The sequence below is a fragment of the Eptesicus fuscus genome, chromosome 15, assembly GCF_027574615.1.
Source record: "Eptesicus fuscus isolate TK198812 chromosome 15, DD_ASM_mEF_20220401, whole genome shotgun sequence".
NCBI classification, from domain to species: Eukaryota; Metazoa; Chordata; class Mammalia; order Chiroptera; family Vespertilionidae; genus Eptesicus; species Eptesicus fuscus.
Window position 1 is genome coordinate 50325111 of NC_072487.1, and position 23560 is coordinate 50348670.

Consider the following 23560-nt stretch of genomic DNA (forward strand, 5'->3'; position numbering starts at 1 on the left):
GTGGATACCTGGGTCTCAGGGTCCTCAGCTCCCAGGCTGGCTGCACCCAGCTTGACCACATCAGCGAGGCGGGTGATGGTGGACACAGAGGACTGGGCGGCCTGTGCCAACTTCTCCTGGCTCCCAGCGGCATTCTGCACCAGGACCTTGGTGTCCTCCACCAGCACCTTCGCGGTCTTCAGGATGCCCTCCCTGAGGGAGGCCCAGCCCAGTCAGCTCTCCTCAGGTCCCCTGCCCTCGAGCCTCTTCAGGCCTCATCCCACCTTACCCCTCTGAGACCCCATTCCCTCCTCACCGGTGGTCAGCAAAAGTTTCAGCACCCTCGCGATTGAGTGTGCCGGCTGTAGCAAACATGATGGTGGTGTCCAGGTCGGCAATGATGCCGGACACAGCACTGGCCGCTGTGATGCAGGCCTGGGTGCCACGATTCCCGGCTTGGAGTGCAGCCAGCACGTGGGAGACCTAGGGGAGGGGCGTCACATGGTGACTGTGGTTGGTCACTGGGTGCCTGGGAGAAGGCACAGAGGAGAAGGCTGGGAAAGGCTGCAGGGTTGGAGGCCAGTCCCCAATCTGCATGGATGAGCGCTGTCACCTTTTCTGAGACTCTCCGGGCACACTCGATGAGTTCCTTTTTGGTGTAGGCGTCACTGGGGCTGCACTGCAGGGCGCCTGCCTTGGTGACCAGAGCAGAACAGCCGTGCCCCAGCTCCTGTACCCGGTGCTTGATGTGGGCACCTATCTGTGAGCAGATGGAGAAGGGAGATGGGTTTTACCAGAGGCACAGACGTTTCCACTGTGCTTGGAAGAGTCACCAAGTACCTAAGAAAACACGCATCGCAGCACAGACTTTTCCTGTTTCATATCCTTTCGACAGGAGGTCACCTCCTACACATGGATAATAATAGCACGTGGGTACCGGCTGGTGAGGATGGTGTTAAGCAGTGAAGAGGAGTGGAGAAGCACTTTATGCTGGGCATTTGAAATCACAAGGCCATGGATTACAACTTGGCCTATGTGGTTGTGGAGGGTTTTGGGGTGGGGATTAGGTGTGTCTTGCTGAGATCCAATTACTAGCTTTCTTGGAAAGCCAGGAGCTTAGGGAAGGAAGGGCTTCATGGCTCTGCAACAAGGAAGAACTGAGAAGGGCACACAGACTTGCAGCAGAACAGAGCAGCAGCCATAGGCCCAGAAGAGGTTTGGCAGAGGCAACAACAGCAGACTGGGAAATCCTACATCCCAGGCTGTCTCCCCCATCCCTGTACCCGAAGGCTCTGAACCTGTCCCCACACAAAGCTCTGATGGCTCTTTAGCGAAATGGCCCTGAGGGTGTGTTCATCGTTCTATGAAAGACTAGAGGGAGTTGTGGGCACGACAGCCACAAAGGCTGACATGACGGGGACAATGGACATGCCAGTGGGGTTCTCTGTGAGGAGCAGGGGGAAGGTCACAGCTGCTTCCATGTTTACCTCTTCGTTTTCAGCAGCAACTGCTGCAGGCTTGGCCTGTAAGGCCAGACGTCCATAGTCACTGGTCAGCTGGTTAGCGAGAGGGCCCAGCTCCTCAGGGCTGGTGTTGGACTTAGTTACCTGGTAATAATGGAAAGGGTGAAGTTAGGTCCAAACTCAGCTCCCCGAGGGCAGTCCTCTTACACTCTTCCAAACTCACCATCTCTTGAACGGTGACAGCAATGGCTTTGGCTGTCCGCACCATAGTTGTCTGGTAATCCACGAAGGAACCTTCTGGTTCACCCATTGGTCCTTCATCTAGCTGAGGGGGAGAATGAGGGGAGGGGAAAGATTGTCAGGGTCTCTGCCACTGTGCTCAGGAACCCTGGCCCAGGGTAGCCTCAGTGCCCACAGGCACCCCAAGACGCTAACCTGGTTGATGGCCTGGCTGATGGAGTCCACCATGCCACCAACGACCCCAGCAGCACTGGCTGCCTCATTGAGGGTTGTTGTCAGGTCCTCCACAGCCTCTGTCATCATCTGCACAGCCTCCTCCAGGGCTTCCTGGGTGTGAGCCGCTTGCTGTGGGTTAGAGGGAGTGAGTGGAGGGCGGTCCTGTTCCTGCTGCTTTAACCACTAACTAGCAGCCCCTCCCTCCCAGCCCTCAGTACCTTGGGGTTGCCGCCAGCCTCCTTGGCTGTGTACAGCAACTGCAAGGCAGACTCTGCCAAGGTCTTAGTCTGGTCCAGGAGTGCCATCTGCTGTGGGTGGCTCAGGGTCTTGGAGGCAGCACCCACTGCAGCCAGGGTGAGTGGCTCAAAGTACTGCGCCATCTGAGACACCTGAGGCCAGGGGTTGGGATGGTGGTCAGCTGGGCCAGGCACCCTCTCCCACCTTACCCCCGGAGCTCCCACGTGTCTCCCCAGATACCTTGTGTCCCAGCTGGGAGGCTTCAGCCCGGGCAGCACTGGCCAGTGGCTCAATAAGATGGGAGATTTCCTGCACTGCAGTGAGCATCTGAGTGTGCAAGGCCTGGAGAGGAAGTGGACGTTAGCCTGGGACCTGGACTAGGATCCTCTGCTCGCACAGACCCCATGCTTCCTTCCATACCAAACTAACTCCCCTTGGCATGTTGCAGCCTCTTGAGGTCTCAGTGAAGCCCATTCCTGAATCCCTGTCTTCTCTCTTCTCAGATACAACCTTTCACATACCCGCTTCCCTTACCTCCTGAGAGATCCCCTCTCGGGGAGCAAGCTGCTGGCTGACGGCAGCAAGGGAAGCCTGGTCGAGGTCCCGCAGACAGCTGTTCAGAGCTGCGATGGCCGCCTCACACTCCAGCTGCCCTGGAGCCTTGTCCCTGCAGATACATCACAGGCTCTGCCACCAAGAACATCCCCTAAAACAAAGCTAGCCTATCTCTCCCCGTATCCTCTGACTCCGACAGCAGGTGTCCCGGACACTGTCCCATCTAATGGCATCTCAGCACCCACCCCTCCATTCTGCCACAGTGCATATCCCCCATCACACCGGTTCTCCATCCCCTCAATACCTCATGCTTGTAATAAGCTTCTTGATGGAGTCCGAGACAGTTCGGGAGTGGCCAGCCAGCACTGACCAGCGTGGAGGGTCCCGGGGATTGACTGCCAGGGCTCGAGCTGTCTGGATGAGTCCCCCAGCACTCTCCAACATTGTCTTGGCAGAGATCACAATGGGCTCCATGGCAGCCCGGCCCTGGGAAGAGGAGGAGGAGAGAGGTGAGTCTCATGACTCCCAAGGAGATGAGGTGGCAGCTGGCCCATCAGTCCTCCCTTCACGTTGCCTCACCTCAGGGCTGATCTGGGCAGGAATGCTGGCAAACTCAGGGTTGGATGCAAAGGCACTCAGGTTGTCCACAGCCTCCAGCAGAGGGGCTGTGGCTGCTTGGCACTGGGCACGGTTCTCGTCCGTGAAGGCCCCATCTAGCGCCTGCAAGTGGGTGACAGGGAGGCCCTCAGGACGGATTACAGGCAAAGGAGGTGAAGCCCAGGTCTCCCTCCTGGGCTTAGAGGTGTGGGCACAGGCGGGTAATGACCAGTAAGAATAGAAAAGGGCTTGGGCTCAGGAAGAAGGGATCTGGTAAAGGCCTGGGGGAATGATGGTGGGGGGACTCTGGGGAAAGAAGACTGGACAGGTCAGGGAAAGGCTGAGAATTCAAACTGAACCTTGATGGTCTTGACAAGATTGGCTGTGCTGTTGGCCACCTCCTTGGCTGATTGGACAAACTGGCGCTTGGCAGTAGGATTGGCTGTACGAGCAGAAGCCAGGCGGCAGCTGTTACACAGTGCCGAGGTGTGTTTGGCCACAATGGTAGCTGCAGAGAGCACCTGGGGAGACAGACACGTGAAGAGCCATGATGAGGGCAGGAGGGAAGGGTACACACTCAGGGAGGAGCCACTTTGGGTTGGGGGATGAGAGTAATACCTTTGGAAGTCTAATTAGGAAAGATGTGGAAGACAGAGATACCCAAAATGAACAGGGTGTGAGGGAGGGGGTAAATAAAAGACAGGAAGACTAATGGAGGAATTCTAATAGGGTCCGTAGGAGAGTAAGTTCAAGCATCTACAGAGTAATTGAACTCAGCAGTAACTGAAAGAATGATGAGAAATGTGGCAGGAAAAGACAGTTACCCAAAGAGAAGCTGTGTGTGGGAGCTGAGAGATGGCTCTCTGCCCTCCCCGTTCCCCATGGGGCCAGTCCATCCTGGCTCAGTATCCTTTCCCAGATTTGCCCATAATACCTGTTCCCTTGAGTTACCTGGGCTTGGGTACAGCCAGGCTCCCCTAAACTCTGACAGGCCATCTGAATTGCCTGGTTTGCACGGGCAAACTGTGTGGGCTCCACCAGCCCTTGCTGTCCAGCTTGGCTGTTGGGGTCAGAGACACCAACTAGATAAGCAGCCTGGGGAGAGAGAAATTCAGGGTGAGGAATAAAGAATACTCCTCAGGTCGGAATCAAATAGTGATAGTGGGGAGAAAGGAGAGTAGGAGTAAGTTTAGTGATTGGGGTTCTATGTGAGTAGAAATATTAATAAACTATACAAATTAGGTATTCACAACTTAAGTTATTAAACAATATTAATAAAGTGGTTATTAACAAGTTAAACCATCACTAATAAGTTATTAACAAATTAAAGGTATGTGTAAACTATAGTGACACTATAGAAAGCTCCCCACCCCACCCCCTGCATGCAAAGCCTCTTTTAAAGACATAGTTCTAAAACTATGGAGGTCAATAGGCTAATTAACATTTACAATTCCTCCAAGCTTCAGAGATTTGGAGAGAGGAAAGGGTGTAATGGTTGCCAAAATTTCTGTATGCTTGGAAAACTATCATAAGGCTTGGTTTGTACTTCGACACATGATAGCTTTGCTTTTTCCTCTTCATGCTCTTCCAGAATAAGTCAAGCCATTTAAAGGCCACCCAACACAAAAGGGAACAGGAGCCAGGGGAGACTGAGGGAGCTGGACGGCAGGCTTTTAAGTCAAAATGAGGAACTCTCAAGCTAGTATTAAGAATTCATACACTAAAGCAAAATATTCTCAGTTACCACAGGTTGTTTTATATTTTATAATGTAGAAAAAGGCAAAGTTAAATGGTAACTCAGATAACTGGAAATTTAGTCACTGGTACTTTAATGAAGTAATAATTATGTGAAAAATGATGGACATATGCTAATTAGTATATACCAAGAAAGCGAGGGCTGGAAAAGGCCCAGTGTTGGACAGTGTAATCATAACCCAAAGCACCAGGGTTCGGGGTGACACTGATCAGAACTGTTGGTGTTCTATGATTACTGACAAATCTCTGTACTCCAAGAGGGATAAAGAACCCGTGTCCATAGAGTCGGCTTGGTAAACAGAACGTGTGTCAGGCTGTGAGGAGGCGGGGTGGGGAAAGCAGGGGCATCCCAGGAACCGTGGAGAATGACCTGTGCAGCTGCCTCGGTGAACCCACAGAGGGCCTTGGAAGCTGTGGCAATGGCCTCTCCGAACTCTGGCAGGTTCCCATTCTTGGCATTTTGGGAGATGCCAGTCATGGCCTCGCCCAGGACCTGAGGAACAGAGGGTATCCAGGGAGTCAGGTTGTGTCATCAGTGGGGCAGAGCAGCCCCTGGATGGTTCCAATTCCTGCCCTGCCCTCCGGGGTTCCCGGCTGCCCTTACCTTTGAGTTCTCCATTACGCTGTCCAGGCAGCCAAAGTAGGACATGTCACTGATGGGCTGGACTGGGTTCTCTAGGAGTTCCCGCACCGTCTGTGCAGGTGGAGAGCCAAGTAAGACACCTCTCTCACCCCAAACCCGGAACACCGTCCCCAACCTCAACCCTGCCAAGCGCCCACCTCCAGTTCTCGCAGGGCATTGTCACACTCTTTCTGGCCTGGTGCCTGCTGGGTGCACATGGTGATGAGCTGGTTGATGCTGTCAGTCACTGCCCTGGAGGAGCAGAGAGTTCAGTGAATGGGTGCACAGGTCATCATTCCTGGGTCCTATATATACGGGGAGTCTCTAGCTATTTCTCTTCTGTATGGGACCACTTCTAAGCCAGGGACATCTCGTGAAATGCCCCTTTTCCCAGTCTCTCCAATGTCCTAGGGCTGGGCTTCCCAGCTCCTACTTACCGGGCAGCTGCAGCCAGCTGACTCTTGAGGTTGGGGGCAGCCGGGTCTGTGGACAGGGCCTTGGCAGCCAGAAGGAGTTTGCTTGAAGACATGGAGATGCCCTTCAAATTGGACACAACCTGGGTCCGGTCCTCCTGGCTCTGTTGAAGGTGAGGAAGTCAACAGATTGTCCAGTCCTTTCTTACCTGTCTCTAAAAGGTATCTTCTGTCCACACTCAAGTACTGCTAGAGACTGGGGAGGGGAGGGAGCCAGGAGCAGGGAAGGACTCCGTGGTCACACAGGTGTCTTATCTAACCCTCTTCATACCGGAGCCTGCCCGGCCATCTCCACGCCAGCTTCCAGGAAGGTGCTGAAGTCCTGTCCAAATCGACCTGAGGCTCGAGCCAGGTCCTGAGGTGTCCCCCGAGAGGCCTGCACCAGCTCTGTGGCTGCCTGATTCAGCCCAGCAGCTGCTTCATTCAACCGGCTCTGAGCTTCTTGAAATGTCCCGGTGCTGGGAGGAAGCTGCAGGGTCAGAGAGACATCAGATGCAAGAATGTGAGGGAGAACTTGGTCAAGGAATGCTGGGAGGTGGGCCCAGAGCCTGGGAGCAATGAAAGGGAATAGGTCTGGGAAGTCAGGCTCAAGGACAGGTCTAGAGATGGAAGGAGAAGCCCCCAGGCCTCCTACCGAGTCACTGAGGAGTCGCTTGCTGGCATCTCCCACTGCTCGCAGGGCGTTATCCACATCTCGCTGGCCAGGGAGGCAGCTGACACAGCGGTTCAGTGCCTGGGTCACGGCCTTAGCCACCTGAGGTAGGAAGGAGATGAGGTGTCAAAATGGAAACCATTTGGGAGATCCCCTCCTCTACCCATGGGACACAAAACGTAACTGCTCTACTGCCTCTGAAAGTGAAAGGGGAACGGGGGTGTTGTAGCTGAGTAGGCTGAAGTTAGGGTATCAAGTAACAGCGATCAAATTCCCCAAACTTGGTGTTTAGCTGGCCCCTGCCTCAGCCTAACTGAGACACTTGTGCTAGGATGGAGAAAGGGCGGGGTCCAGATCTCAAGAGCAGACTGGAGAAGCTGTCCCTTTGTCAGTGCAGATGAGGCTTTGCCCATTGGAGTGGGCCTTCTCCTGGGATCTGGGGATGAGGGAGGAAGGAGCCCCTTCCCAATACCTGACCTGGGCAAGCCGCTGCTGGTTCTCAGGGTCTCCTGGATGGCCAGTTGCCTTTTTTGCCTCCTCAATGAGGCTGCTGGCCTTGTCCAGGACATCGCTGGCCGTGTCAAGCACAATGGCCTGCACCGCAGGATCCGATGTCAGGGCAGCTACGCCCCTAGCGGCCTGGGCCAGGGACCGCAGTCCTCCTGCCACGTCCCGTGCTGCAATACCTGGGAAGACAGGAGAGGAAGGAAGGGGGTAAAAACCCCTTCATCACCAGGCCCCGTCTGTGATCCAGCTCCTACTCCCCCGTACCCCTCACCATATGCCCATTCTGGCCCTGCCCACAGACCTGCATAATTCTCATTGCCCTGGGCAACCTCCCCCAGCAGCTGGGCGATGGCAGAGCTCACTGCTTTGGTGCTGTTGCCCAGGTCCTGGGCACATTTCTCCATCTAGGGATAAAAGGGGAGTCTCAGAGGTGGGGGAGCAGAAACAAAGGGAACTGGGAAGAGGGAACTTGAGAAGCTACTTGGGGACAGCCAGCAGTTAAATGAAATTCTGGGAAGCTCTGGGGCATAGGTGGGAAGAAAGACTTCAGGGTTTGAGTAAGAATAAGATCTTAAGAATACTTACCGTCTCCCCAGGTAAGGGTTTAAGCTTGCCGTCTCGAGCAGCTGCCTTCACCTCCTGTAGGTCTCTCTCTAGATTCTGTACCAAACTCAGAGCAGAATCCATCTCCAAAGGCCCACATGCTTCCTGAGCCTACAATGACATGGGTGTTTGGGATGGAGGAGGTATCGCTAGGTCCCACTGGTGATTCAGGTTACACGATTATTCCCGTTTTAGGTTATTCTCCAGATTCCCCATTATCCCAGGACTCCACCCTCATCTTCCAAAAAGACAGCCAGCTCCCATACCTTCTGGGCAGCGGTGCGGAGCTCAGCCAGGGCGGTGCCGAGGTTTTTGGCGCACTGACTCAGCTGCATGGCTGAAGCCTGGTCCTGAATTGTGGGCACTGAGGCCTTCGCAGCTGCCACCATCTTCCCGCCTGGCTGTAGGGGAAGAGGTCGGCAGATTAAGGGCGCCGTCCTTCCTCTGGGCTCGGTACAAGGACTGATGATAGTCAGGACGCGGTGAGCATTTGGGCTGAGTGCTGGGACAGAGGCTATGGGCAGAGGTTTAAATTGTGGGGGCTATAGGGGACACAGGAGGGTGGGAAGGATCTGGTCTGAGAGGTGGGGAGAGGGTGCCTTGCCTGAAGGAAGCTCTGGCTGGCAGCAATGAGTGCTAGCTGGGCACTGGGACTGTCAGGCTGGGCCTGGCTCCCTCGGACGCCTTGCACCAGCAGTGGAATCTGCTCTGCGACAGCCTGTAGGTGAAAATGTCATGACAGTCACCCCCGCTCCCCAGGCTGGGGGAAGTCCCTCCTCTCCCACACCTCCTCCCACCCCAGGCTTCCTGGAGTCTCACCTTGCAGCTCTGCACCAGCAGAGGCTGGGGGCCAGCAGAGACCTTGGGGGTGGAGGCTGCATGTTGGGCCGCAGCGATGGTCTGTGTAGCCGAGGCTGCAGCCTGTTTGGCTGCGTGCTGTGAGGATGGAGTAGTCAGGACAAGCCCCGGGCATTCCCATACCCAGTCCCTGGCCTACCCTGGCCATGCCATCCGCCAAGGAAATATTAAGTGACTCTCTTCACACGTCCCTCCCAGTTTCAGTCCTCCCACTGCATGCATACTCTTGCTCCTGGTTTATTTCCCAGCCTCACCTCCAGGCGTTGCACCAGCTTTTTCTTGATGGCATTCTGCGCAGCCGCATTAGTCGCCATGCGTAGGCCCTCAGCTGCCTCCCGTAGCCGCTGCTGCTGCTCCTCACTGTCAGGGTTGGCAGCTGCTCCCTGAGAGGTGGAGGGAGACAGTCGGCACCCTCAATAAGCTCTGCTCTGACCTCTCCAGACTCAGACTTCTTCTCCTGAAATCCTATCTAATGTCCCCACTGAAAGTGATCACCACTGAGAGGAGCCCTCAGGCAAGGGGATGGGAAATCTGAGGTGGGTTCTGGATTCCCTTGGGGATGCTGAAATCCCTTCTTTAGGTGAAACTGTTTCGTTTCCTCTTTGGGGAAGGGATCATATTCCTCCCCACACTCTCTACAAAATCCCACTGGCAAATGGGGGTGAGCAGGACTCTCTGGGACAAGAATGCAGTCTGGAGCAGGGACCTCAGGAATACCAAAGCAGGGGACCTGATTACTCCTGCAAACTGAAACAGCCCCGAGCCCAGGGGGCTGCGGAGTCATTTGGCTTCTTCCTGATGGTCCTCTGCACCCTGTGTTCCCGTGTCCTACTGCTTTGTCTTTGCAGTGCTAGCAGCGGAGGCCCTGGGACTGAGGCCTATGAGCATTCACAGGAGAGACCAGGGAGCAGAGGACCCAGGCAGATGGTGGCAGCAAAGTCGGGAAAAGGAGAAAGAGCAGACCTTGGACTCAAAGGAAGAAAAAGGGTACAGTTGCCAATCAGGCAGCAAGGACTCTGGGAATCATACTGGCTGGAAGCTTGGGCCACCGTCCACCAGCAGCCTAGGGACATATTTACTTCCTAAGAGCTCCTGTATTTGTTCTCTCGTATTTTCTGCTTCACCTGGGTCTCCCCATCAGATGAGGGTGACCGTCTGGACTGGTCTACTTCCCTTCAGGGCCCGGTCTGGGAGTCTGCACAGAAGTCTCTGTACCTTGGCAGCCTCCACCATCTTGGCTGTGGCATCAGCCAGGATCTTGGCGGCGCTTAATAGCTTGCGGGAGTTCTCCAGGTCACTCTCCCCTTCGGCATCAGCCTTGATGGCATTGACCAGGTCGGAGGTGGCTTGGGCCAGGATGCGGGCCTGTCGTACCATCTCACCTGAGGGGACAGGGCACAATCAGGTGAGGACCCTGTCCTGTGCAGGACAATGGTGCAGACAAGGCAGAGATGAAGCTTTTAGTGACCATAAGGAGACTGGGGAGAAATTATTGAGAGATTTCCTTGGCATTATTATTTTCTGGATTTAGGATCTTGGAAACAAATTTCCCAGTGGGCTTTGATGGGAGGGGAAACAGTCTTCAATGGGTATTTTCAGCAAATAGGATGAGACACGTTTTGTAAAGGCTTTACGGAGTGATGGGGTGGAGTAAAGTGCCTAAAGCCGCTTTCCATTTGCTTTTATATACACTTTGGTATACTCTTCAATGCGCCTCGGAAGGCAGAGCAGGGGCTCTGTTCCTGCAGCACAGGAACCCAGTCTCCTGTGCTGAGTCCTCAGGGGGAGGTGGCAGGTCTGCAAGGGAATGGCCAATGGGCTTGGCGAACCTCACTGGGGTTCTCTGTCTTCCCAGGAGTAGTGTCCTTACCAGCATCGCCCATGGAGCTGAAGATGTTCTCGGTGACAGTAAGGATGGTGTCAGTGGCCTGGTCATAACGGCCAGCAGGCCCGGCCCCAGTGGCATGGGCCCTCACGTGCTGCAGCAGTTCATTCAGGGCCTGGGTGACCGCTGTGGCTGCCGCCCCAACCCCCCTCAATAGCTGCCCATCCTCTGTTGCTGCCTGGGAAGCGGACACACAGCCCTCCACAGCTTTGGCTACCAGTCGTCCGGCCTCCACCAGCTGCTCTTGGCAGACAGGTGAGCTGATTGTAGGTGCCACCACCTGTGGGCAAACTGAATGTCAGAAACGAAGGCAAGGGAAAGGAGTCATGAGGTGGGGTGTGTGTCACTGGGTTGGGTAATGAGACCACGGGAACCAAAGACATAAAATAAGAGGCTCTTGTGTGGGTGGCAGCACCAGCCTTCGGCATGGGCTACAGCAACCTCTGGGACTCACCTTGGTACAGGCCACCAGCTGGGAGGTGGACAGGGCACACTGAGTTGCCGCAGCAATAACCTGGGTCTGAAGACCTGAGTCCTCTGTCCGCTGGGCCACACTCTTGGCCTTGAGGACCAGGGCAGCTGCAGCACTTGCCACGGCCTTGGCTAGCTGCATCAGCACCTCCTGTGAGAGAAAAGCGGTCAGCAGGGCCTGAGATCAGGCTTGGATCCCTGGACCCTTCTCAGAGGCGTAAGCTGGTTCATTATTCCCGCTGACTCCAATCACAGGACAGTATGCAGAAGCAACCAGAACCTACCCCAAGCCCCTGCCTTGAGCACCCAGTAGAACAGAACCCACACCGAGAGAAACAGAGCCTACACCACAGGGAGAAATGTGCGAGGCGGATACACTCGGTCAGCGATGGGAGGGAAGGGCAGCACTGTTACAGTGGGATGGACAGAGGAGGTACTTTTGAGGGTCCCTCTCATCCCCAGCTTCTTTTCTTCATTTCTTCTCAATCTTGGTTGGGAGCAGTCACCCTGGAGTCTTGGGAACAAGTCCCTGCACTACCCTCCCTGATCCCATTTCCCAAGCCCTGCCTCCCTGTCTCCCATCATGTCCTGCTCCCCAGGAGGCTGGGGGAGAGGTGCAGAAGCGAGTGTATGCGGCTCAGAGGACAAAGCTGGGAAGGCCCAGGCCAGAGGCCGTTACCGTGGGGGGATCGTGGGGAGATCGAACCCCAGACCCTCTGGGTGCACATATCTGCATGGGAAATCCAGGATGACAAGTCAACTGAGGAAACTGGCATAGGGTGGGGAAGGGGCTAGAGGAATAGTGTCCTCAAGGTGGTAAGGCCTAAAGGATTGGAGGGGTTTAAGATGTCCTCGAGTTAGGGCCGGGGTTACGTATGGGAAAGATAGGGAAAAGAGGACAGGTGGCTAAAATATATCATCAATTAGGACCAAGGGTGAACCAGTTAGTAGGTTAGGTTTGGATTCAGAGGTTCTGAATTCTCATCCCTAAAAAAGGATTGGAGGTTCCCGGTATCATTCCTGCAAACAGGTTCAGGTTGGCTCTGAGGGGTCAATTCAGAGCAGCAGGACTAGGAACTGGACTCAGGATCAGAGGTCACCGCCTAGGAGCTGGGGTTCTGGGGGTTGGGTAAGTCACCAACCTGGAAGTGGGGGTCAGTATCACTTTCCCCAATTTGCTGCAACAGCTCCCCACTGGCCTGGCCCACGTTCCCAGCTGCTTGCAGCAGGTTCTGACGGGGCTGTGGAGAGTGAACACCAGTCAGAAGCTGCCCAATCCCTGCCCACATGCCCATGGGTCCTACATGCTCAGGGCTCCCGCACTTCCATCCTGTGACTAGAACTGTCCCCTCTCCCTTGGGCTCGAACCCTCTGTCCTCCTCCGCTCCATCCCGTGGCCCCTGACCTCCGCGCTGGCTGGCTGGGCGCTGCGCAGCAGTTCTGACACTGCGCCTGCGAGGCCCTTGGCTGCCTGCAGCAGGGGACGGCCACTGCTGCCTTCGTCCTCCAGCAGGGCGGCCAGCAGCTTCACGCCACGGGACATCTCCGTCAGGTTGGAGGAGATGGTGGTGACTGCGCAGCCCACTGCGGTATAGTCTGTCTCAGCAGGGTCCCCTGAGAGGAGGAAGGGGAGCACGTGTGAGCGGCAGGGCAGACTAGACGATGGCTGGGAAGGAACACAGTCACAGGCACGCAGTCACACACGTGTCCTGAGAGAGACGTCACACACTGTCCCTTCCATGAGTCAAGGTGCAGTCACACCCGAGCCTGTCGTAGTCGTGCCTGCACACGCTCGCCCTCCTCCGAACCCACCACACAATGAGCTCGGCCTGCAGCCTACCTGCTGTCAGGTTCACCACGGAGGCAGTACCGGCTGTGATGGCATCTACCTGGGAGTGGATCTCATGCTTTGATTCATCCATCTTGTTCTTCCGCCAGGCCTTAGAGGCCTGAGAGAAAGAGAAACACACCTCAAGATCTGCTCTGTTTTGATGAATCCCAACCCTGTTCCCTGGAGTCCCAGCTTCAGTACCACTGACCTCTCCTCCATCCCATACTCACAGCATCCTGACCCAGAGGGGGCAGAGTGTCGAAGTCATCCAGCGTGGCCTGAGCGGCCTGCACAGCCTGCATGCTGGAGTTGATGGTTCCCGTGAGTGCCTGCTGGGCCGAGGTCTACAAGGAGAGGAGGGCGAGGGAACACTTAGAGCGAAGAGAAGGTATGTGAGAACTTGAGGCCAGGGAGGGGAATACAAATAGGGACAGGGGAAGAGACTGCCTGACGTGGGGCGGGGCCCAGCTGCGTTTGGGGGCGGGCTAGCATGGTGGTGGCAGTGGGGGCGCTCTCACCAAAGGAGGCATGTGTCCTCGGTGCATCTGGCCACTGGTAATCTGCTGCTGGGCAGGTGGCATGCTGCCCACCTGGAAGTTCTCAGGACCAGAGGCTCCAGAGCGCATGATGGCAGGCAGGGCCACAGAGCCATGCTCCACTTTCCCCACCCGGTTATACTGCTGCTGAAGGACTGTCGACCTAGAGAGGGGACACGCGGGGGAGCACTCAGGCCTTCTTCCTCTCAGGCCCTTCCCACCAGCTCTACTGCCTTCGCAGGGCCTGCGGTCTGGGTGGTGTGTGAGGTCTCCTTACAGCCTTCGACTTGTTACAGGACCGCTCTAAGTATCCCACACCCCGCAACACTATGTGGGGTCAAGGCCGGCCTTCCCCGCCCCTGAAGGATGGGATCAGCCCGGCCCCCTTCGTACTTTTTGGGGGACACGGAGTCCTCTAGCATAGTAGACTCCTCATCTCCCTCCATCCCAAAGTGGTCTTTGCTTTTTTTCTGTAGAAAGGAAAAAAGGAACAAGAGTTAAAGAAGAGGAGGTGAGGAAAAGGCAAACTCTTTCCCCCCCAATCAGCCATTATCCAGAAGCTGGGTCCCATTTCTAACAGAGCAGCGTGGGGAGAAGGTAAAGGAGATAAAGAGAAGGCTGGTGGGGCAGTGCTCACCTTCTTAAGGATGATATCTATGTAGCCGGCGATGAGCTGTGCGATCTGCTCCCCCTCAGTTGTCTGTACTGAGTAGTAGCCATCTTGGTAGTCCCCGAAATCCTAGGGTGACAAGGCGGGGGGGGGGGGGGGGGGGGAGGCTCAGGGGGAAAGCCTGGTAATCTATCCTGGATGGAAAAGGGCAAGATGGGAGCCCCAAGGTCGAGCTGATGGGGTTTCTTCCCAGGCCAACAGCCCTCTAGGACAAGCTTACCTCATTCTACTTCTCCATCTTCATCAATCTCCTATTTCTCTATATTCCTCATTGGAAGGAAATATTTTACTTCTGAGGAGTGGTCTTTATGCTACACATGCCATTTAGGAAATCTCTTTTCTCTCAGGGTAATAAAATTAGAAGGACACTAACATTTACCATTAAATGACCACACCTGTAGGTTAGCACCAGTTTTGAAAATTGAAAACTAGCATTTACTAATTTCTCTCATTAGGGCACTTTGTCAAGTTGGTATCAGTTTCAATTCCTAACACCAAAATATAAAGCCAGAGGGGGATATTACAGTGCATGGTTGCTGCGGAAAGAGGAAAGGCATGCTTTCTATCACCTTTCTCTCCCCTCTCCCCATTTCCTGTGATCCCAGTTTAATGTTTACAATTTTGCTCTGTTTATCTTAAAGAGTGCGTTTCATTTAAACGTCACCTCACTCTCTAGGAGTCTCTCCTTCACTTTAACCTCCATATTCTGCAATAGTTCCAAAGGTCTCCTTTTTATCTGGAGTCACATTCAGTTCACCTGCCCCAAGGGAGGTGGGAAGACCTCCCAGCTGCCCATTCTCTGAAAACTCCAAAGCCCTGCCCTCTGAGCCCCCCAGGCTCACCAGGGTGAAGCTCTTGGGAGAGGCAGCCCAGCGTTTGATGTTGGTGAGATTCCATTCCTGGATCACCTCTTTGGTCTTCTCATCCACTCGCATCACACACTCCTTAGTGATGCCCAGAAGTCTGGGCACCAGCTTGTTCTTTCCTTTCATCTTTTCCTGTGAGGCGGAGGTTGTTGTTGGCGTTAGAGGTCAGAGGTTGAATGACAAGTGAGTGGTTAGTTCAGATCAGGACCACAAGGGGGTGCTGAGGTGGGCAGGAGCGCTAAACTAGGGTGTGTATGGATGGGCCCAGGACAAGGCTACTTTAGGGAAAAGGAAAAGGGAGGGAAAATAGAGGGTAGGGAGGGATGTGGTGGTGGAGAACTGACAACAGGCAAGCTTTCACAAGGTAGAGAATGCTGGGAAACGAGACTAAGGGCAGGACCAGACTTAAGAGCAGAAGCAAGGAGGGCAGTGAAAAGGTCCATAACCCACCTTAACCAGGAAGAAGGAGACACCATAGGTCTTGAGAGAACGGGCTAGCTTGACGTAGCGTACCTTGGCCTCAATCTCACTCATCTGTCCACAATTCTTGTGTGCCTTAGAGCATGAAATGAGAAAAGATTTAACAAACTATGGGGAGGATAATATCACAGACAAGGAGTTAGGTTGGGATGTTAACTGTAAGGGAGAAGATTAGGGGGTAAAGGAAAGGTGAGGGAGTGCAGAGTATGAGAAATGAGAGGGTGAAGCGTTGGGGCTGATAAAGGATCTGCAGGAGCAAAGTTCAAGGGATACAGGTAAGGAACTTGCAGACATTCTGGAGGCATGAATGGATAGTTAGGAAGTAGGTCAACTAGATGGCCTTTTGGGCTGAATATTCAGAGTGGGGATAACACCTTACATTTGTACAAAGACATACTTTTCACAGTGATTTCAGCTATCCTATCTCATACGATTCGCCTATCAACCCTACGCAGGGTAGGTACTGTTACCCCATGTTAGAGGTAAACAAAAGAAAACAGGAATATTGAATTGAATTCCACGGCAAATACAGTGATGGAGCTGAGACTTTAAGCCCAAGTCTTCTGCTTTCTTGGCACAGGAAAGGTGGGAGCACAGCGTGGTGGGTAGAAGCGAGGTGGGAGCAGATGGGAGGGGGCAGGGATCCATTTAGTCAGTAGGATTAAGCAGCAAAGCTCCCACATCATCCCAAACATTTCCCCGTCCCCATTCACCTGAAAGATCTTACGTTCTCCCTTCTGCTTCACATACTCCTTGGGCAGGAAGTCCTTCAGGCTACACCAGAAAAGGGAGGGTCAGCATGTAGTGGATGGCATCAGGGACATAAGGGCCATGACTGTGGGCCTAGGGGTGTGAGGAGATGTCTAGGACAGTGTTAGCTTTAAGGAGAAGGAAGACTCTGAGGGAACAGAGTCCGAATTGTTCCTGAAATCGAGGTGACTTAGCATTAGCTCTTGAATGCAGCCTGTGTCTCTCCCTACAGGGAAAGGGGCTGAGGGAACTTGAGGTGGAGGCTCCGTCCCTGAGGGAAAGAGGGTCAAGAGCATGATTTCAGGGAGCCAGGAGCAGAAGGCGCTCACTAGGATGACCATGCCTGTAGGAAGCTGAGGAGGCGCCGCCAAACTCTACATTCTGGGCAATACCAGAGGATGAAGACTGGAGACTTTTTAAAGCTAATGTTCCTGATGAGTAAAAATGTACCCTATGTTTCCCTCTGGCTACTGCAGTAGAATTCTCCAGAGACTCTCAAGAAAGCTATATGCCTGCTTCAGACATACACAGCAGGGGAAGAGATCTGAACTATATTCATATTCCACATTGGGTCAGGAAGGAGACAAATGGCTGATAGAAGCTAAAAGGGTACCCATGTGGTCAAACCCTGGCACCTCAGGAGAGAAAGTGGGGTGAGAAGGCCTGGGATGGAGACAGACTATTGGGGCCACAAAGGCAGAGAGTCCTGGGCGCTGACGGGGGGGTGGAATGTGAGTCACTCACTCAAGGAAGCCCGCCTTGTGCTTCTGCTCATTGTGGGGCCCAAACTGGATCTGGCATTGGAAACCAGCAAACTCGCAGGCCTTGTCAAAGGAGACAGGGTGGGAGCCATTCAGGATATCATCTCGTGCCTGGCGAGCAGAGGGAAAGGAGGTGAATGTTGTGTGCCCCTCACTGTCCCCTCTCCCGCCCTCCACTGCCCCAGGCAAGTCCTCTCCACACCTGCACATAGAGAAGGTTCAGCTGTACAGGGTCCCGGGAGTCCACGTTCTGGTCCGAGTAGAAGAACTTCCTCCGCAGCAGAAGCGTCTCGTTCTCCTCCACGCCTTGTTCCCTCAGTGTGCGGCCGTGGTCCAGCCAGTTCACTGGGACACAGAGTCTGCTCAGTGCCGAGCCCCATGGCCCCTGTGCTCTCTCTGGCTTTTTGTCTGTTCATTTCTTCATCTCCTACCTTCTCTCGCTCATAGGCTAAGTTCTGTGCGTATAGGACTTTGTTTGATTACTGATGCATCCCCAGTGTCTAAAGCAGTGCTTGCAAAAGCAGGTGTTCAATAAATAAAAATAAATGGCTGACCCCTGCCACCCTGACCATTTCTAGGGCCCACTGTTTTCTACTTCCGCTTACACTCATCATCTGTGTGCAATTTCTGCTTTAGTTTCTCCATCTTCTTTTCGTCTCGTAGCAGTGTCTTGTCCTTTCGTAAGGTGCCTGTCACCTCCTCCTTTTTCTCTTCCATCAGCTCCCGAACCAGAGAGTATTCGTCATGGTTGGTGATGCCTGGAGGAGGGAGGGAAGGAGGGAGGGGTAGGTAGCTGCATCTTTTGCCAGAGTTGGAGCCTCCCTCCTGAGCCCTCAGCCCCCTTACCGATACGGGCGCAGATAGTCATGAGCATATCCGTGACGGTCTTAGAGTCATCCACCATGATAGTCTTCACAGTCCCATCCAGCATGCGGATCTTCAGGGGCCTCTGCTTCTTCCTGTACTCCATGGTGTCCTGTTGGGGCAGGAATAGGAGATAGGGGCCCGCTTGAAGCTAGAGGCATTACTTCCTTTTAACACGGCCAGAGGGAGGAAAGATTACAAGAAGGACTAGAATGGCTCACTCAATATCAGGGTATTATGACTGCTTGTAATAGAAAGCACGGGAGGGATCAGAGACAACAGATGTGAGTGCTGAAAATAGGAGGTGGAACCAGGAAGTTGATGGAAGAGGATGTTGGTGATCCTTGATGCAGTGATACTCACCCCATTTCGGAGCATGTAGTAATCCAAAGCTTTCCCGGCCTCCAGCCATATACCCTTTTTGGGGTCATCATCTGACAGAAACAGCCCAAAGTCGCTGGCTAAAAGAGAGGATGGATCACCTCAGACTTATGAGGACCCCGAAGTGGCTGAATGGCTGCATCACTGCCCTCACTATTTCCTCAGGGACTCCGGGCTAACAGGGGAGGGCGGGAACCATGGAGCACAGACCTGAGGGGTGAGTAGCCTGAGGGAGCAACAGGGTCATCCCTCAAGGCCAAGAGCCTGGGAACACAGAAGGGACCGAGCAATCCTGCCCCAGCCACATGGGTAATCAGACTCACGAGGGCCAGCTGGTGCCTCTGGAATACGTTCACGGATCATGCGACAAGCATCGTACACCATGGTGGACGGCTCGAACTGCATCGTCTTCACCACATTCCCAATGCTGATCTTCAGCGAAAGCGCAACCATGGTGGCAGCTTCTCTTCTCCAGCCTGGCTACACCTGGCCCATGGCATCAGGGTGTTAGGACACCCTCACAGGAGGAGAGAAGGTCTCCCACATGGAGTCCCAGGGAGGGGTGTTTTTGAAAGGGACTCACCAAAACAGACAGTAATGAGGCTGTTTTTGTTTTATTTAATAATTTTAAAGAGTGAAAGATTAGTTATATCAAAAGGACCCGTCCTAACCATCTAAGACATCTGAAGGAGAAGCTGGTGTGCAAGGCGCAAGAGCAGGTCTGGAATTCCATGTTGCCTGGGACAGCGCCCTGTCCTCACCACTAGAATCTGTGCCTCCTTTCTTTCTTCTAAGTGTCTCTCTCTTGCTCCTTTCCCAGCCCGACTCTGCCTTGTTTTCATCGTTTTCCTGGTTCAGTCTTTTTCTGTCTGTCTCACATGGAATCCTGCTTGCTGGCTTTTCCCTGTCTGGAATTTTCAGAGCTCTGCCCTGACTCATCATGTGACCTTCTCTCACAGCGTCAGCTTCCTTCTCTACAACGTGAAGATGTTATATTAGATAATTCCGAAGGGCTTTTGAAGCCTGCAAACACTGGCTCTGGCTAGTCTGGCAGGAAGACCAAATACTGGCTGTTCAAGCCGCCTAGACGCACTCCTGTCCCAGCTTTCCTCTAACGTGAGATGTTCAAGGAGCTTTGCCCATATTTGGCTTCCCTGGCAATCAAGCTAGAATAGTGACCCTCTAATCCAAAGGGATCTCAGAAATTATCTAATCAACTCTCCAATTTTGCAGAAAGAATCAGACCCTGTTGAAGAAGGGTGCGGGGGTGGGGGGGCAGTTTCAAGGCAGGTCAGAGAAAGAGCCCGGTTCTTCTAATCCAGTCTCTGCTCCTTCTAAGTCAACACATCCTCACAACCCCTCCTACACTCTCCTCTTCAGCAAGTCCTCCTCAGACTCTCCCTCCGTCTCCGCTCCCTCCCCGATGGTATTTTCAGTGCTTCTCAGGATACTAGTCCCAACCTGCCCGCCACCGCCCTCCTGGCACCAATTCTTAGTGGGCTGGAGGAGCCACTAGAAGCGGCAGGTGGCGCACAGTGCACGGGAAGGGAAGACAAGTCTGCCTGGCAGCTGATGATGTGACCCAGCTCCGTGAGGGGATTGGCTTCTTAACTGAGTGAGCACATCCAGGCTGCCCGGTCACCTCCTGGTAAATTGCTAGCCCCAAGTGGGATAGCAGGATTAGGGGCAAAGTTGGAAGCAGAATTAGGTGTTGGGATACAGAAGACAGCTGAGTACCAGAGAAGTTGGGAAGGGGTATATCTTTTGGGGTGAAGAAGTTAGAAAGGATGGGATGTAGGGGACTGAAAATTTAGGTAGAAACAGGAGACAAGGAAGGGCCTGGGTTAGGGTCTAATGGACCATTTTGACATCCTCAACAGCCGAGAGTCTCAAAAGAGAGGAAACCACGGCTCGCTCTCTCTTTACTGCCAAACAAGAGAGCACCCTCCCAGTCTCCCCAGTTCCAGCTCTCTGCCCACCTCCCCATTCCTCGGGCACTTCTCCCAGTAGGTGGACAGACCTGGATGTGGGGGTCTCTGGAGGTTTGGAGCGAAGCTGGTGGAGGAGTCAGAGGAGCCGAGGGCAAGACTGAAAGGACCCTCCACCCGAAGCTGAAATTGCACATCTCCCCCCCATTTCCTCCGGACATATGGGCACCCCCTTCTTCCTCAAGTACGGAAACCTCTGGTGAGACCCCGATAAGGGAGTTGAGTCATGCCTACCCCTACTCCCAGGCTGGTCCTGAGTGGACATCCACAGTTACAAGAGGGTGGGGAGGAAAGGGAACGGAGGAGTGAATTGAGGGTGATGAGGGCATAGAACAAGGCCCCTGGAAGTATACCTAGTTCCTGCTCTGGCCTGAGAACTTTCTTACCCTTTCCATGTTTTATGGAGGAACAGCAACAACAACACCCCCTCCTCCTCATGTCCCCCTCCCAGGGAACTCCTCCTCCCTCAAGACATTCCTGAGATACATTCCAGAGGAGTTGGGCAATTGGAGTGGGGGGGGGGGGAATGGAGAACAGGAGGTCAAATCCCAGCAAGGAATGGAATGTAAGTATACTGGGGATAAGGAATTTGGGGCACATGGAGAATACAGTCAGAGCAGATACCCACAAACAGACGTGCAGAAAGATAGGGAGGGAGTTACAGGAGGGACAAAGGGAGAGAGAAAGCTACAGAGTCAGAATGGAAGAGGGTTGGGGGAGTAACACTCAGTCTGTTACCAAATTTGGCTTCTGAGTCCGCAACCGCGAGGAGGGGGAGTGGTGAGGGTTGTGGGTGAGACTGACATATCCGGCCTCAAGTTGCTGGAGGCTCATTTCGGGCTGGACTGGGCAGCTAAAGGTCTGGACCTGACCTCTCGCAACACAGCCTCTCCTCACCTTTACCCTTATCCATGCACATTCATTCTCCCCAAATATACCCCAAAAGAGCCTATGCACAGAGCTTTTTTCCACAAAGCTACTCACACTGTCTCTAGATACACATTATCTCCAAAGCACAGCCCCTACACAGATCCCATCACAACCACATTATCTTCCCATAAAGACCTCATGCCACACACACAGCTTCCCCACAAACACACCTCTATCAGCAAGCACAACTGTCGCCCCACATCTCTTCTCCCCTTATGTAGATATTCTCCCTCCATTCACCCAGCAAGCATTTCTGAAGTCCCGGTGTAGGGAAGACCCTGGGAACCAAGAGTAAGCCCTACCTAGTTTTTGCTCTCACGGGGCTCCCAGTCAGATTAGTGGATAAGTTAAGCACAGAATTGTTATTAGAGGGCAGGATGTGGTCAAAGCCAAGAGGTGTGTGCTCAGGGGAGGATGCCTTCAGGTTAGGGAAGGAGGACCAAAAAGACTCCATGAGAAATGTCCTTAGAAGTTAGGATTTTAAAAAATAAAGGTAATATAAAGATAACAGTGATCTATCTTTTTATTTACTATATGTCCATTGCTTGGTATACATAATTTCATTCAATCCTTACAACAACCCTGCAAGGTAGGTGTCATTATTTCCATTTTTACAGATTATAAAACTGAGGTTCAAAGACGTGAAACACGTCTTCAAGGTTACTTGTCCAAAGTCACACACCTAAGTTGTGAAGCCACGATCCGAACCCAGGTCTCTCTGACTCCAAAGCCCAAGCTCTCCACTATACCAGCCGCCGATGAGTCAGGGGCAGCATTCCAGGCAGAGAGAATAGCATAAGCAAAAGGTGAAGAAGCAGGAAGTCACGTAGGAGCATTCAGGGAAGTGAGTAGACAGGCTGGCTGAAGCACAGGGTACCTGCAAGGGAGCAGTGACGGGGAAGTCAGGGTTAGATGACAAGGCCACGGAGGACTAGAGAGAAGTATGAGGGATGTGACCTACTGGAGGGTAGCAGGCGGCTCAGGGAGGCTGTGAGTAGAGAAGGGAAATGGCAGGACTGGACTTTAGAAAAACAACTCTGGCAGTTACCTTGGAGATTAGAAACTAGACACTGCGTTTGCACAAGTGAGAGGTAATGAAGCCAGAGATAGAATAGTGGAGAGAAGGATGTCACTCATTAGAAAGTTTAAGAGGCAGAACAGACAGGACCTGATGACAGTATGTTCTGTCAACCACCAGGGACCAGAACCCAAAGGGCCTGGCTTCTTGTCATTAATAGCCACTCAGTAGCTGGGGCAGCTGGAGTTTCGGTGAGAAACTGGGAAGGGGGAAAGGAAGGATCAGGCTGAGCTGGGAATGTGAAGATGAGGCTGTGGTTAGGGGATGTGGTCAGGCTGCGGGGAAAAGGGAACCGGGATGTGGTTAGTTAGTACTAGGTAGGGGCAGAAGGTTAGTGCACTGTGCCAGATGGGTACTAGACTTATTGGTGTGATCACTTTGTAAGGTATATAAATGCCTAAACACCCTGTTGCACACCTGAAATTAATACATGCCAACTGTAATTTAAAATAAAAATCAAAAGCATGTGCATACCTCCTCTTAAAATTAAAAAAAGAAAAAAAAAAGAAGAAGGGATGGGGTTAGTGAGTGTATCGGGCTGGAAATGGGGAAGACAAGGTATAGAGGGAGGCTGGGGAAGATGGTAGTAGGATAATCAGTCACCGGATCAGGCTGGGAGAAGGGGAAGAATAATTATGTGGACAGTGGCTAAATCAGGGAGTGATGAAGTGAGGTCAGAGGCTAGGCCAGGCTACAGAGGCTGAGAAGAGATGGGGCTGTGGTCAGTGGCTAAATTAGGCTGGGATGGAGGAAGAGTGAAGGGACACTGGTAGTGTCTAAGTAAAGCTGGAGTTGTGGAGGGGGGATGGGATGCAGCCAGGGACTGGGTCAGACTGAGTAAGGGATAGTGCTATGGTCAGTGACAGGGTCATGCTGGGAGTGACTTGGGGGTGTGGTCAGTGGCCTGGCTGGGCGTGGGATCTGCAAGACCCAGTTTCCTCTTTGGGTCTCATTTCCTCTTTTCTGTTTGGGGAGTGGGGGAAGGGGATCTACAACTAGACCAAGAAATTAAGGAGGCTCAGAATCAGGGGATGGCACATAGCATGGACCAGGGTTACTTGCTAGTTCTGTTGGGCTGGGTGTCAGCAGATGACTAAGAAGCATGCAGATGAATGAGTGAGTGCAAATGGTGGGAGAGCGCTATGAAGTGATGGGAAAGCTCAGATTTGGAACTGTCAATTCCTTAAATTTTACTTCCCTCAGGTCATCTACCCTGACCTCAACCACAACCTTTAGAACTGACCCTAATTCCTAACATTAACCTTGACCTTCATTTGTTTCCTGTTTCCCAAAACCGGCTTTGACATTTATC

General features: G+C 53.3%; 1 protein-coding gene across 1 annotated transcript in view; it reads right to left on the reverse strand.

The window, feature by feature from the left end:
- TLN1 (talin 1) overlaps positions 1-23560 on the reverse strand; it is a 30469-nt gene that overhangs the window by 6188 nt on the left and 721 nt on the right. Inside the window, exons 2-46 of the mRNA XM_008141924.3 lie at positions 18576-18738; positions 18235-18332; positions 17854-17983; positions 17613-17765; positions 17210-17352; positions 16991-17118; positions 16210-16270; positions 15467-15571; positions 14993-15148; positions 14118-14219; positions 13874-13950; positions 13463-13643; positions 13175-13288; positions 12954-13062; positions 12519-12727; positions 12256-12354; positions 11097-11264; positions 10628-10922; positions 9973-10139; positions 9012-9140; positions 8719-8835; positions 8504-8617; positions 8166-8300; positions 7882-8010; positions 7598-7700; positions 7267-7475; positions 6772-6891; positions 6409-6606; positions 6102-6241; positions 5823-5916; positions 5647-5736; positions 5413-5535; positions 4239-4382; positions 3647-3808; positions 3270-3410; positions 2995-3176; positions 2670-2802; positions 2376-2477; positions 2117-2287; positions 1878-2027; positions 1666-1767; positions 1467-1586; positions 593-739; positions 296-462; positions 9-192 (exon numbers count right to left, since the gene is read on the reverse strand). Coding sequence (XP_008140146.2) covers positions 9-192; positions 296-462; positions 593-739; positions 1467-1586; positions 1666-1767; positions 1878-2027; positions 2117-2287; positions 2376-2477; positions 2670-2802; positions 2995-3176; positions 3270-3410; positions 3647-3808; positions 4239-4382; positions 5413-5535; positions 5647-5736; positions 5823-5916; positions 6102-6241; positions 6409-6606; positions 6772-6891; positions 7267-7475; positions 7598-7700; positions 7882-8010; positions 8166-8300; positions 8504-8617; positions 8719-8835; positions 9012-9140; positions 9973-10139; positions 10628-10922; positions 11097-11264; positions 12256-12354; positions 12519-12727; positions 12954-13062; positions 13175-13288; positions 13463-13643; positions 13874-13950; positions 14118-14219; positions 14993-15148; positions 15467-15571; positions 16210-16270; positions 16991-17118; positions 17210-17352; positions 17613-17765; positions 17854-17983; positions 18235-18332; positions 18576-18705 — 6231 coding nt within the window. The 5' untranslated portion in view covers positions 18706-18738. The remainder of the gene's footprint in view (positions 1-8; positions 193-295; positions 463-592; positions 740-1466; positions 1587-1665; positions 1768-1877; positions 2028-2116; positions 2288-2375; positions 2478-2669; positions 2803-2994; positions 3177-3269; positions 3411-3646; positions 3809-4238; positions 4383-5412; positions 5536-5646; positions 5737-5822; positions 5917-6101; positions 6242-6408; positions 6607-6771; positions 6892-7266; positions 7476-7597; positions 7701-7881; positions 8011-8165; positions 8301-8503; positions 8618-8718; positions 8836-9011; positions 9141-9972; positions 10140-10627; positions 10923-11096; positions 11265-12255; positions 12355-12518; positions 12728-12953; positions 13063-13174; positions 13289-13462; positions 13644-13873; positions 13951-14117; positions 14220-14992; positions 15149-15466; positions 15572-16209; positions 16271-16990; positions 17119-17209; positions 17353-17612; positions 17766-17853; positions 17984-18234; positions 18333-18575; positions 18739-23560) is intronic.